General features: G+C 42.3%; 1 protein-coding gene across 1 annotated transcript in view; it reads left to right on the top strand.

Moving 5' to 3' along the window:
* The window catches only part of nwd2 (NACHT and WD repeat domain containing 2), a 60,923-nt gene extending 51,893 nt beyond the window's left edge, over positions 1 to 9,030 (top strand). Inside the window, exon 8 of the mRNA XM_026162138.2 lies at positions 1,410 to 9,030. Within this exon, the coding sequence (XP_026017923.1) occupies positions 1,410 to 5,306 (3,897 nt within the window). The 3' untranslated portion in view covers positions 5,307 to 9,030. The remainder of the gene's footprint in view (positions 1 to 1,409) is intronic.
* Positions 9,031 to 14,076: the final 5,046 nt, after the last annotated feature.

Genomic DNA, 14,076 nt, shown 5'->3' with positions numbered 1-14,076 from the left:
ATCACGAAAAACGCCTGTTAGCCTTGAGAAACACATTGTCATTGTCTCACCTGGTGCCCAGGTGCTCTATGTGCGTGTGTGTGTGCTGCTGCTCTCTTTTGTTCATCCTGCATCTGTGTGAACATAGCTCCTCACAGCTGCTAACACACTGCTGTGTTGCCTGGCTCACTGACGTTTGTAAATGTGCAGTTCCTAGTGTTAGAAATCCTTTATTTTGTGTGCCATACTGTTTGCTCTGCTGAACAACTTCTGTGTTACTGTTAACTGTCGTCTTTCATTGATGTAAGTCAGTCATGTGATTACAGCTGTGAGTGAGAAGCGTGCACAGTTAATACCATTTGCAGCAGAATGTCACCTCCCCTTGATCCTGGTTCTGCTGGAAGTTTCTTCCTGTTAAAAGGGAGTTTTTTCTTCTCCCTGTCAACAAGTGCTTGCTCGTAGGGAGTTATGTGATTATTTATAATTTCTCTGTATTATTGTAGGCTCTTTACATTACCATATAAACACCCAGCACCAGCCTGGTGTTCCAGGTTTGCAGAAGCAAAGCTTTTAAACATTTTCTACAGTGTTATGAGTTTGCTGTTTTATTGCATTTCAAGTCCTTCAAATTCATTTTTTTTTTTTTTTACTTCTATGTTGGTAATAAAAGCCTGGACACCTTGAACGCAGCGTTGCTAAAATAAACCGATTGTGCACAAAGACAGCCTGTTGTGAGGATGTCTATCATTATAATGTGCTGAAGTACAGTTAGCGTCATGCAGTAACTTTAAAAAATATTTATCTTTGAGCACAGGAAACTGAGACTTTGTATTTGACAGTATACTATTCAAACAGAAGGTCTTAGAAACAAAAGCCGTGCTCTAATGTAAACCTGCCTGAGAATAAAGGCTGTTATCTTCTGCCTGCTGAGTTAAATAAAGGTGCCAGACACTGTTTGAGGAAAAATGTTAAATGATTTTTCTACACATATGTTTGGTCTTTGATATTTACAGTTTTATAAATTCAGCGTCTGCTCACATTCCTTACCCGCAGAATGAGGAATGGAGATGCAAACACATGTAAAACATAACATTTTAAATACGCAGTAGACCGAATCTGTCTGTGTGTGTCTGTCTTTTTCTCTCCCTCTCTCTCAAACTCACTGAAAGTCAAATGTGGAGTGTCTTCGTGTTGCCCTGAATATGTCAGTTAACATTTTTAATGTCAAATGAAATCTCTTCTGGGCCATTTAATGAATTCATGACTGAAATTATAAGATCACTATAGCTTCAAAACTAGAGTAGTTCTCATTTACAGAATATTTTAACAGAGTGTTACACATTACACATGTCCAGTAACTAGAAAATGATTAAAAATGGTTTCCATGTTGGATTTATCCATAGTAATAATCTCTCAATGCTGTTTTTCAGGCCTACACGTGGCTGCAGAACGAGATGGGCCCTGAAAGCGACCCAGTGGTCATTGTTCGTTATATCGGCTCCAGCCAGCTCTCCACAGACCTACGAACCCTCCTCCAGAGCATCTGTGAACAGATTGCATTAAACTACCGCTGCCTGATTCACTTTTTGCCTAACAAGATTCAGGAGATGAAGGAACTCCTGATCAACCTCTTAGGGGAACCGTCATTCCACAGGCCCTTGGTCATTGTCCTAGATGCCCTGGAGCAGCTCTCTGAAGCTGATGAAGCTCGCAAGCTGTGGTGGCTCCCCATACACCTCCCTCGGACGGTCCGCATTGTGGTGTCAACATTGCCCAATAAACACGGCATCCTGCAGAAGCTTCGCCACCTCATCCATGATGAGGGGTATTACGTTGAATTAATCCAGAGAGACCGCAAAGTCTGCAGTCAGACATTAAAGCAGCAACTGCTGGGGGTGAAGAGAAAGGTCACCTCAGGCCAGCAGATCTATGTCAATGAGGCACTTGCCAAGTGTACTTTGCCAATGTTTGTTAACCTCATCTACAGGGAAGTAGTTCACTGGAGGTCACATAAAGATGTGGACGATAAGTCGCTCTGTTCGACGGTGCACGAAAGCATAGAGCAGTTGTTCTACTCTGTGGAAAACAAGTTAGGCCAACGATTTGTCTTCAGAGCACTAGGGTATATCACCATGGCCAAGGCTGGGCTAACTGAAGTTGAGCTGGAAGATATCCTGTCCCTTGATAACATAGTTCTTGGTGATGTCATTGTGGCAACTTACCTCAAAAACCCATTGAGAATCGCCTATGACTTGATTGCGAAGCTCAGAGAGGAGCTTGAGGGGTATCTGGTGGAACGTCAGGTACGGAACGTCACTTTGATGGTCTGGGCCAACAGGCACCTGCACCTTATTGCCCAGAAGCTGTACCTTAGCAATGAGGAGGACGTGCATCAGATGCATAGCCTCTTAGCTGAGTATTTTCTAGGGGCATGGTCAGGGGGCAGAAAGAAGATCTTTACCTATGATAACAACCATTTCACTTCCTTGAACATTTCTCATCACAAAAACCCTCACCATCAGCAGTCCCATGAAAAGACATCTTCTGATAAGTACTCCTATGACAGACAGACTCCTGAACAACCTTGGGTGTTCCAGTGCAACCTTTTGGAGCCTGACATTTTCTTTGTCAACCACAGAAAAATGACAGAGCTGGTGTACCACCTTACCAGGAGTGGGCGTACAGATGACCTCATGTTTGGTGTCATAATGAACTTCAGCTGGCTCTACACAATGATCAAGATTGGCCAGTTTGAAAAGGCTCTAACAGACATTGACCTAGCTTACAGTTACACCCAAGAGAAAGAGCTGAAGTTTTTAGCCACAACTCTCCGTAGCATCAAAGTAAAAGTGCTGAAGAATCCGGCGTCGCTGTCTGCAGAGCTGCAGCAAAGACTTCTGCCAGTTGTCACCTCCCTGCCTAAACTCAGACACCTCCTTCTGGAGTGTGACAAAGATGGCCCAAAGTACTGCTCTATTGTGCCTCTCCACTCCTCTATGGATGTTACTTACAGTCCAGAGAGGCTTCCTCTTTGCTCCAGCTACATGCAGATTGTGGAGATCCTGCCCACTCTAGCCCCAAACATAGTCCTCGTAGCACTGGAAGATGGATCTGTCAGCACCTGGGATGTAGAGAGCAGGCAACTTCTACGGCAGATCGACACAGCCAGATCTGTTGTGCTGGGAATCAGGTTAACCTCTGATGAGAAGTATCTGGTTGTGGCCACAACTAAAAACACACTGCTCATCTATGATAATCACAAGTCCTGCCTTTTATCTGAGGTTGAAATCAAGGGCTCCAAGCATGCTGGCATCACTGGTGGCGTTGCTTTCATTAACGGTTTTACTTTATCTACCCATCATGCTTTGGCATGGCTTGAGGCTAGTAAAGATGTGAACGTCATTGACCTCCTCTATGGTTGGCCTTTGTACCAGTTCCACTGCTGGTATGAGGTGACTTGTGTCCAGTGCTCGCCAGATGGAATGTATGCCTTCTGTGGCCAGTACCTCAACACGGTCTCCATCTTTCATCTTGGAAATGGTGACAAGTTGGCCACTGTGACGTCTGAGTTTTCTGGAGGGTTTGTCAAGTCCATTCTTGTACTCGACACTCTCAGCCAAATGGTGATGATTGACAATGAAGGCAGTTTGTCCGTGTGGAACACCAAAGAGGTCACTAACCCGAAGCTGATGGAGGATTATGATTGTAGAGGGGATGAGACCGAAGTAGTGGGCATTGAGTTAGCAGAAGACCAACGTTCCATTCTCATTTGCAAGGCTCGAAGTATAGAGGTGCTGGACACAAAAGTATGGAAGATGGTAGAAAAGTTTAAAGCCAAACGTAGTGAACGCTTTGTTGCCGCTGTACTCTCCAAGAATGGCCAAAGCATTGTGGCCTCCATGGAAAATACCTCCTCTATCTTTGTCTGGAGGAGAGACAGTGGACAGTGCATGGCTAGCCTGATTGAGATCTCAGGGGCTATCGTGAAACTCATCAAATCAATCCACCACAACTTGCTCCTTTCGGTTGCCAGCAGTGGAGTTCTGTCTGTTTGGGACATTGATATCATTACCGCCATGTCCAACATTGACAAAACAGGGAAGAAGATCCAGACCTTGCAGCTGTCTGGCAGAGAGGACTATGTGTTTACCATGGACGGCTCAGAAGCTGTCCACAAGTGGAACTTTAGCACTGGCTTCATTGAGACAGTCTTTAAGCACGAGGGCATAGTAGAGAACTGTGTCCTAACCTCCTCAGGGGATCTCATGGTGACTTCGGATGACAAGTCCAGTCAGTATGTCTGGCAAACCAACACAGGAGAAAACATCTTCCGCATCAATGGACAGAGAATATCACAATTGTTAATTACGCACAATGACCAGTTTGTGGTGTCCCTTTGTGAGCAGAATGCCTCCAGAGTGTGGAGGCTTGCTACGGGGCACAAAGTCTGCAACATCTTAGTTACCCTCCAGAATGCACTGATCACCACAGCGAACACTTTCCTTGTGGGAACGTCAAAAAACAAGCTTCTCGCTGTCAGCCTGTGGTCAGGCAGCGTATCAAAGAAGTTTGTCTGCGATGATGGCATTACCATTGTCAACTTCAAACTCATTCCCGACTGCCCTGACTGTGTAGTCTTCATCACGTCCACCGAGACAGTCTTCATCTGGAGCGTTGCAGATGAGTCCGTTTGCAGGAGAGTCCAGTTGCCAGCCAATTTCCTCAAAAATCTAGAGGACTTCCAAATCTCACCCAACGGAAAATTAGGGATTGTCTCCAAAGGTGACGAGAATATTAATGTCTTGGACCTTCACAGTGGGAAGCTCAGGCTTGTTCATGCCGCCGGTATAATTTGGCGTCAGAAGTTATCAAGAGATGGGCGTTACCTTGTATACATATGTTTCCGGAACTGTGACGAAGACGACGACGCGGGCGTTGTGTCCAACCTGATCGTGATGCGCCTTGCCGATGGCAAGAGCATTGGCACATGCTCGCTTTACAAGACCCCCACCTTCCTGTCTCTCTCCCAGCGAGCACTAAACATCATCATCGGCTTTGAGGACGGCAGCATTGGCACGTACACAGTAGTGGATCGTGTGGATGCTGCCCTCAAGATAAAGATAGCCACCTCCAACAGCCGCCAGATTGTCAACAATGCCTCCCAGAAGGTCCGTCCCAAATGCAGCAATCATTCCTTTAAGACTGTTGCCGACTGCATTTGGAGAGAGTCAACAGAGGTCTTTTCCAGGGACAGCCCCATCAACGTGTCCGACTCTGGAGAAGGTGAGTCGACAACACCTACGAAAAAGACTGAACTGCTGCAGTGACAGGTGGAGAACAGAGGAGTGGGAGGAGCTAAGGTGGGAGGGCGGAGACAGGCGACAAAGCTTAGAATCTCTGGGGTCGCAGTTGATTCTTGTTTACAGCCACGTGATTCAGCTGCAGATGTCAGCCCTATGGGTAGTTAATGGGCCGACCGGTTTTTATCGCTGCACTCAAGTTATGTATGAATTACTTCCAACTTACGACACACTTTGTTTTACGCATTAAGACTGTTAGAAAATACTGTTTTTTCAAAAGAAAACACATGTAAATCGTGTGAAGTATTAGTTTGCCATTATGTGTCCTTTTGCATTTGAAGAACAAAGTTATGATTCAGAAGTCTCGTTCAAACATTTACAAAGCCATTCCAGTGATCTCAGCCACTATCATCCTACCATATCTTTATTTATATTGTGCACATTAAGCCATACTGTTGTTCGTAAAAGAGTATATTCATGTTTGTATTAATATCAGGCTGTACTGTACAAAATGGAAGAACTATGAACATATGTACATGTCTCTTTTTGGCTGCTGCAATTTGTCCTTAAAAAAACTAAACAAAAAAGTTATGTTGTGCTTAATGCAATCAAAGTGAGTGCCTGGAATTTAAAATGTTCTTTATGTGCAGATTACAAGATTTATGAAAATGCAGGGAATTTGTACACACAGTCTACGCACCGTTGCATAATACTTGCATTGACGCCAGATGTGAGCGATCAGTGTACTGGTCAACAACGCGGGAGATGGAAGGCATTGCTCTCTGTAACGATAGTTGTAGAAATTTCTTGGAACAGTTTACGTAAATTGGATGTGAATTTGCCTGCAGTTCCATCAGTTTGTCTGCTGTTCGTTTTTTTAAGGGAAACACCACTATTGAGCATAAAAGTAGCATAGCACCATGCACATTCACGCCTTAACCAGTGTATTTGCTTTAGGCTTAGTGGCGTTTGTTCAAGTGTTTCAGTATTAAAGAAAAGAGTGATTAGCCCAATGTTTCTCTGAAACAGCTCGGCCGTGTGAATATATTTAGAAGTGTAGGCTGTAGGTGGAAGCACTTTATAAGTGGTTTTTGTGAGAAATTATTAGATTTATTCATATGAGACGTATAAATTGTTGAAAGTGATCTAGGTTTGTCTTAAGATTTATCTACAGAAAGACACAAGCTATTCGGACACTTGCAGGCTACAGCGGGCTCACTTGAAATGCTAGTCTCTTCATATGTGCCTGGTATCATTACAAATGTCGATGCTGTCGTTTTAGCAGCTGACGTCATAGTGGAACAGCTTTGGTAATCAGTGGTATTAAATATGGGTCGGTACTTGACATTGTTTGTCACCCTGTGTAAAAACTTTGGACAAGACACTGAAGATTCTGAATGTGGAGGGAAAATGTATCATGTGGTGGATATTTCAGCACAGATGTAAAGCAGAAGTTACATTTTAAATGTACATTTTTAAGTTGGACTTCCTGCTTTTATTTCAAATTGCGTGCCACGTTGACACCGTTACATTTTTCTTACACATTCACCAACTTTAGTTTTCATGCTGTGTTTTTTTTCACAACTTTTCAGAAGGTGATTTCTAAATTGTTTCTGAGCTCTATTAAAGTCATTCTAGAAGAAAATCTCACCACTCAGCAGCCATCTTGCTAACACCTCCGGGCCCTTAAAACAAGTGCTAACAAGACCAACTCCTTATCTAAGTCAGTGGGGTGAGACCCATTACTTTAATCCTGTCGAGGCCACTTCAGCCAAAATGGGATTTGTATCCTGTCTGCAGTAACTTTTATGTGGTCCAAGGTGCCTCGGACCTTCCAACCTGTCCATATGTTGAAAGCTGGGAGGGGAGCAGCAACACCTTAACAAAGCAGACTGAGCACCAGTGGCATTAGACAGAGTTGGCCAATAGTGGGTTGCAAAGAATCTTGCAGATGCAATTGCACACCCTAACTGAAGGCTACTTTCAGCCACTCCTTTATTCAAACGGGGTCCCAGCGTGTAGTTCCACATATTTGATTTGGCAGATTTTTATACTGGCAACCGCTGAGGCATTTCTGTCTCCTCCCAGGATCAAACTAGGGGTCTTTCGCTTGTTAAAAAAAGGGTAAAGTACCACACTATGGAGCCACTTATTGAATTTTGCACATAGGATGGACAGAAGAGAATCAGCTGATCCATCAAATTATGCCCATTTTCAGTGATCACCTGCAACAGCAGTTACAAAGTTTAGTGACTTTGCTTTTACTAAGTTTGCACAACTTTATGGCTCAGTCTTGAGTGCCAATTTGAGCAACAGCTCTGGATCATCCTAAGAGAGCACACGCAAGTATTGGACAGCAGCTCTTAATTTTCAGCAGTCTGTCTTTACAAACATTTATGAAAGATTGAGTCTTGAAGAGCTCACTGAATTTGAGCGTGGTGCTGTAGTAGGATTCCACTGTTTCAAAAAATCTGTAAAACTTCCTAGATATTCCACCATCAGTTGTAAGTGTGGGTGGGAATGAGGAGTTTGGGAACCCCAGCAGCACAGGCACGAAGTGGCAGACTACCTAACAATAAAAAGCACGGTTGTTGATTGAGCTCCAAACCTCCTCTGGCATTAACGTCGGCACAAAAACTGTGTGCTGGGAGCTTCGTCGCATGGGTTTGCATGGCTGAGCAGCTCCCGCAGCTGTAGCGTGTTGCTGGCTCAGTACTTTCGTCCACGTAGCGTATTTCCAGCTTCTGCTGCAGCTCTTTGGAGAGGTGGGAAGCACGGCCATCTTTAAACATTCGTGTCTCTCTCTGATCTTTTTGACCCTTGCCCGATAAATAGGACCCTGATAACATTATGACATGTTGAGATCAGCTGACAGTCTGAAGGAATATTGGAACATCTTTGAGCTCGTACCTTGCAGGTGCCATGGGTGGCTTTTCTTTTTTCTCTTTTCAAAGCATGACTGTAATTGAATTTGTCTCAAGCAGTGTTGAGCTGTGGCGAGTCCAAACTTTACCGAGGCATGACAGAAACAAAAAACACACACTTTCACTTTGACATATACTTTTTAAAGGGCTATTCCATCTTATTCTATGTTTACCAGTTTTGAAGAGTTAAGATAAAGGCCCTTGGATAATTTCAAACTAAGTAGCAGCACCGAGCTTTAAAACACTTTATTTCCCTCCGACTCAAGACTTTAAAAACAGATATTCTTTCAAGTAATTTGCCAAAGTCCCGATTATAGTTTGTGATTTACTTTTGTCGACAGTTGTTTCTGAGGCTTGTACTGTAATTATATTGTTACCAAATCGTTTCAGTGTTCGACTGTGATTATGTTTATGATAGAGAAAAACTTGCTATCTTTGCTAAAGAAGTTTAAAAAAAAAAAAAGAGTCCTCTTATAAAATATATCGGAATGCCAGTTTAAGAGTATATTTGAATGTGTCCATATGGAAGCCAGTAAAAATTATTGTATGTTAAGTAACTTGAATGACTTTTAATAACTTACATGTTTGCAACTCATAGTTGACATACTGGTAATGAATGTTTCTATGTATTCTTATCGTCAGGACTGACTTACCTGTTTAGAGATTTATATTTTCATAAATGTTGTACTTACATTTTGTTACAGAGTTGTTTAACTGGAAATTCAAAGAGAAAAAGAAACTTATGTCTGAAGCAATATGAACCTAGTGTGTATGCATTGTTTGTATGAAAATTTTAATGTAATAAAATGGTTCACTTTTTGCCTCCACGCTGCCACCGCCTCTGGCCTTTTCTTTCGTTTTTGCTTTCTGCAACTAGAGGTTGCTGGACCACATTGTCATCGAGTGTCTTCTTTTAGAAATGAAAGCGTTCTTCTTGTGTGTCGAGAGATTCTCTGCTCAGCTCAAGTGCCGGTAGGTGTAAATGAAGTTGCAGAGCATGCTGTGAAACAGAAAATTCGTGAAGGTTTGTTTTTTTCCCCCCGGAGAGCCAGAAAACATTGACAGAGCTGACAGCCTTAAACACACACACACACTGAACCGAGCTGTAAAATCATTTGATTGGTCAGTAATTGCTCTTCTGCACAAGATGCCCAATGCCAGACAAGCGTGGCGAATATCTCTCCAACGCCGGCTGACGTTGTCATTGTAATTAGGCGATGCGTGTGCGGTGCACCTGTACGCTGCCCTGCACTTGCACACGCTCGCCGAGACACACAAACCTGCACCGTAAACACATCCAGGATCAACCCGTGATTAGCCAATAAAATCCTGTTGCTTTGGGCTACCATTTTAATTTCCCAGTGGTCTAACTCTAAGCAGATCCGTGTGTGTGACCGTGTGTGTGTGTGTGTCCTGTCTCCACAGCAACATCAGGTCCACAGCAGTCACAGGCTTGGCCACGCCTCCTATTGTAATGACGGTGAGCTCATGTCTGTTGGCTGTTGGGGCTGCTTCCAGTCATTAGGACAACAAGGGCTTGACTATCGCTAGCACATTCCACCTGCAGAGCCACACAGGCCTGTAATTACACCACTTTGTTTGTTCAATGGGAGGTCTCTGCAGGTCACATGGTGCACCGATGTGTGCGCGTGCATGCATGTTTGTCCTACAATAGGTACAGTTTGTCATTACCTTTTATTTACCCAGCCCTATAAATAGCCACTTCACTGTCAGCAGCATTGAGCCGTCCTTTTTGTCATCCTTGTATTTTTTCAAGTGTGACCTGTATTTCCTGTGATGGGAAAGCCTGTGACTCACCCATATCTTCCTCTCTCCCCCTCCCTACAAGTACACTGTGGCACACCAGATAAACCAGCCACAACTAAACACTTTAACCCCACGGGCACCTGAAATTTAAACAAACTCTTCTTAAAAAGAAAAGAGAAAAAAAAACCCTGAATCATATGGTTGTAAGACGCTTTGTATTTGCCTAACTAAAAGCTTTTCGCCAAATACGGGGTGTTTGCACAGGGAGATCACATCAATCTTGTGCCAGTTGCGGGCAAATATTGTATCTGCGAGGAGAGTTACGATGAATCCCATAAATGGAGCGCGACCGCTCATCTCTCATTATCTCGTATTCTCTCCTCTCATCAGCCCGTTGCAGAAGCGCCAAACCTCAGTTACAACTACCAACAAGCCCTGACCTAGTTCCTCTGAAGCACGCCGGGAGCAGAGACGTGTGAGGAAGGCGCTCCTGTCCGAGTCTGCACCTCTGTTTCCATTCCAGGTGAACAGCTGGAAATGGGAGATGTTCGAGGAGCTGTTTGCTCGTGACAGGTTAAAGAGATTACAGTGTCTGCCGTGCGCTGCAGCATTTAGGGGAGAGTTGATGTGATCACAGAAGAGAAAGTCAGACATTATATGGGGTGGACAGCGACCTTCATTTACTAATTGTTCTTATTTTTCTTCTGTTTTCTTGCTTTATATCGATCGGATCAGTGACAAAATTTAGGAGGCAAACACTGGTCTAGCCGTGACTCAGTTCATGTCAAAGTCCATGTACGTTTCTGCAGACTGACACGTCACACCCGACAATGAGGATATTCAACAGTGTGACATGGGATCAAAGCTTTCTGAAACTGCAGAAGTGACTAAGCTTTAATAAGTGTTGTTGTTTTGGCAGGAGAAAAGGTCAAGACCACAAAGTCGGGGTTTCTGAAACCATGAATGTTTGCCTTTAGAAAGCCCAAAGCTGAATCCTTGACCTTGGAAACAGCAGGGGAGAAAAACATCGGACCACATTTAGTAGCTTTTTACACAGATACTAAAGGTGGTGGAACAGTTTCAAAAGCGTGGCATGAGCTATTTTCTTAGCTGCTATAGAGTTGAAACAAAACGCAATGAAATATAAGTATTTTTTTTGGTTAAAACAAAATCTTGCTGTAAGAATATAGGCATTTAAATGTTACGTAAAGTATTTGAAAGTTGAGAGAAATACATGTCTTAGGTGCACCTTGGTAGTAGTCGGTTAGAACCTTTTTCCTTCTGGACTACCTTCATTCTTTGTGGCATAGATTCAACAAGATGCTGGAAACGTTCAGGGATTTTGGTCCACGTTGACATGATAGCATCATCTGTAATGCCAGTCTTCCCGTCTGCAAACAGCGAGCCCAGCACAAACATGCTCTGTTGGATCTGGTGACTGTGGAGGTTACTTAAGTACAGAGAACTCTTTGTCCTGTTTAAGAAACCAGTTTGACTTTTTTGACTTAGCAGCAGCCATCACAACATGGCTACACCCTTACACCACGAGCAGCCTGAAACATTGATACAAGTCAGAATGGATTCATGCTTTCATGTTGCCAAATCTTTACTCTACCCGGATGTTGCAGCAGAAATTGAGACTCAACAGACCAGGCGACATTTTTCTAAACTTCTGTTGTCCAATTTTGCTGAATCTGTGCAAACTGTAGCTTCAAGTTTTCTCTCCCTAGCTAACAGAAGCAGCATGTGGTCTTCTGCTTTTTGTAACCAATCAGCTTCAGAGTTCAACATATTGTGCATTCACAGATGCTCTTCTGCATAGGAGTGGTTATTCGACCGTCTCATTCCTATCAGCTCAAAGCAGTCTGGCCGTTCTGCTCTGACCTCTGACATCAACAAGGTATTTTCTCCCAGAGAACCGCCCCTCATTCTCTATAAACAGAGATGGTTGGGTGGGAAAATGCCAGAAGATCACCAGTTTTTGGAACACTTGCACTAATAAAGCAACTTAAATCACCCATTGTGATGCTCGGTTTAAACTTCAGCACGTCATCTTGACCATGTGTAGATGCCTAAAAGCACTGACTTATTGCTACGTGTTTGCCTGATTAGACATTTGCATTAACAAGCAGTTGAACAAGGGTATCAATCAAAGTGTCCATTGAGTAGATCCTTCTCAAAGAGAATCTCCCAGAACCCTGTGACAAAAAAACAACACGGAATAAGCACAGCAATGATATTAATCGGCCTGCATCAATTTGTAAAGAAATAAAAAGGTGTAAACATGACAAGAAGTTCTTTACGGTTCAGCTTCATATTTAGCAGATACATCTGATCCATACAACATAATGAATGAACTCATGTCCCCAAATTCTTTAAACTTGTATTTTTTCAGCGACTTAAAGTGTCCGTCCATCCTTCGTCTGCATGAAACCTTCATTCTGCTCAAGAATGAAAGTTAAACATAGAAAACAAGAAGGAAGCAGTGGAGTGAAAACAGACTGAAAGTATTTATGCGGCACCACAGGCTGTATCTTTGAACATGTCTAGGAGGGGACTACTTTGCATCCAATGCGTAACATTGTTGTCATGTTTTGTCTCTTTACCGGAATGTTAGATGTCATCCTGTCAAAAGCTGCCAGAGTGGAAAAATGCCTCCACTGTAGTTTAAGTTTTTCTTTTCCAAAAGCACACACACACACACACACACACACACACACACACACACACACACACACACACACACACACACACACACTAGACTGATGCCACTTAAGCCTTGTTCCACAATTAAAGGAGAACACCCAAAAGACACTTTCTTCCTGTTATTACATTACTGTCTTTTGTAACACAGCTCCAATGAAGTTTAAAAAAAATTTTTTTTGATCCCTTCAAGGATGAACTTACTCTGTGCATCTGTATACACTCAAACTTTTTTTTTTAGTTGCATGTCATTATTAGGAAAGTAATTTGTCCCGTAAAAAGTTGCTCGTCCATCCTGCTAATAAATCAATATTTAATAAGAGTGTCGCTTAAGGATCCAGACCAACACACATATACATTCTTGTTGTTATTTTCCTGAGATTTCCTCTAAAAAAAGTTAAGATTTCATTCATTTGCACAATAATAAGTAATGTGAGAGTTACTTTTAAGCCAAACTCATCCAGGAAGTGCACTTCTTCCTTTTTCTTTCTTTTCTGGATGGATGCCAGGCTGCTTTAAGGGGAGAGGGAGTCTCAACTCTAATCACTTCCAAGTCAGATGATCAACTGTGGTCAGGTGGTGGCTTGTCAAGCTGGACGTGGGTTAGGTGGTCAAGACAGGAAGTCACATTAAACGTAAATGACGTTCATTCCACTCAGTTTTAATTCCTTCACCCACGGATTAGACCCACTTCATTAAAGCTTCATACAAACTTAAGCCACTGTGCCAGATATCAATATGCCTGTTAGAGGTGACTTTTATCTGGTACTAATCTGAATTACAGTGATGCTGTGCTTTTTAACAGAAGTGCATAGCCTTCATCACTACAATATGTTCATGATTGTGATCTCTTAAAGCAAATAATTCTTGTAATGATAAGAAAGAGAGGATTAAGAAGAAGGAAAATAGAAGAAAATGTATTTCCAATTTTGAAAATATGTTATTTGGCAACAGATTCGCAATCCACAAAACATTATACATGTATATAGTGTATATATCATTACTAAAATTTATTTATGTGTTCTAATTTTAAAAGTTTTGATCTTGATACACTGTTTCAGGGGTCAAATACTGCTTTTATGGGCATGTTTAAAAACTGACGTCAGAGTGTGTAAAAAATGCAAAGGCAGGCATGCAAATAGATATTTAAATCAAAAACAAGGGAGGGAAATTAATGCTAAAAAAAGACACTGAAAGAAATCACTATGCCAATTTATAGATATATTAAAAAAAATATAACAATACTTTTTTTTAATCGAAATGTTAGGAAATCTCATGTCATTTTCTTGTAATCCATCAATTATGACAAATATTCTAAAATTACCAATAAGAAAATAGGTTTTACAAGATTTAACACCTCAATAAAATAAAATACAATATACACCTCTCTAAGGTAAAAACTT

The sequence above is a fragment of the Astatotilapia calliptera genome, chromosome 3 (assembly GCF_964374335.1).
Source record: "Astatotilapia calliptera chromosome 3, fAstCal68.1, whole genome shotgun sequence".
Taxonomy (NCBI): domain Eukaryota; kingdom Metazoa; phylum Chordata; class Actinopteri; order Cichliformes; family Cichlidae; genus Astatotilapia; species Astatotilapia calliptera.
This window is presented reverse-complemented; position numbering and strand designations above follow the sequence as displayed.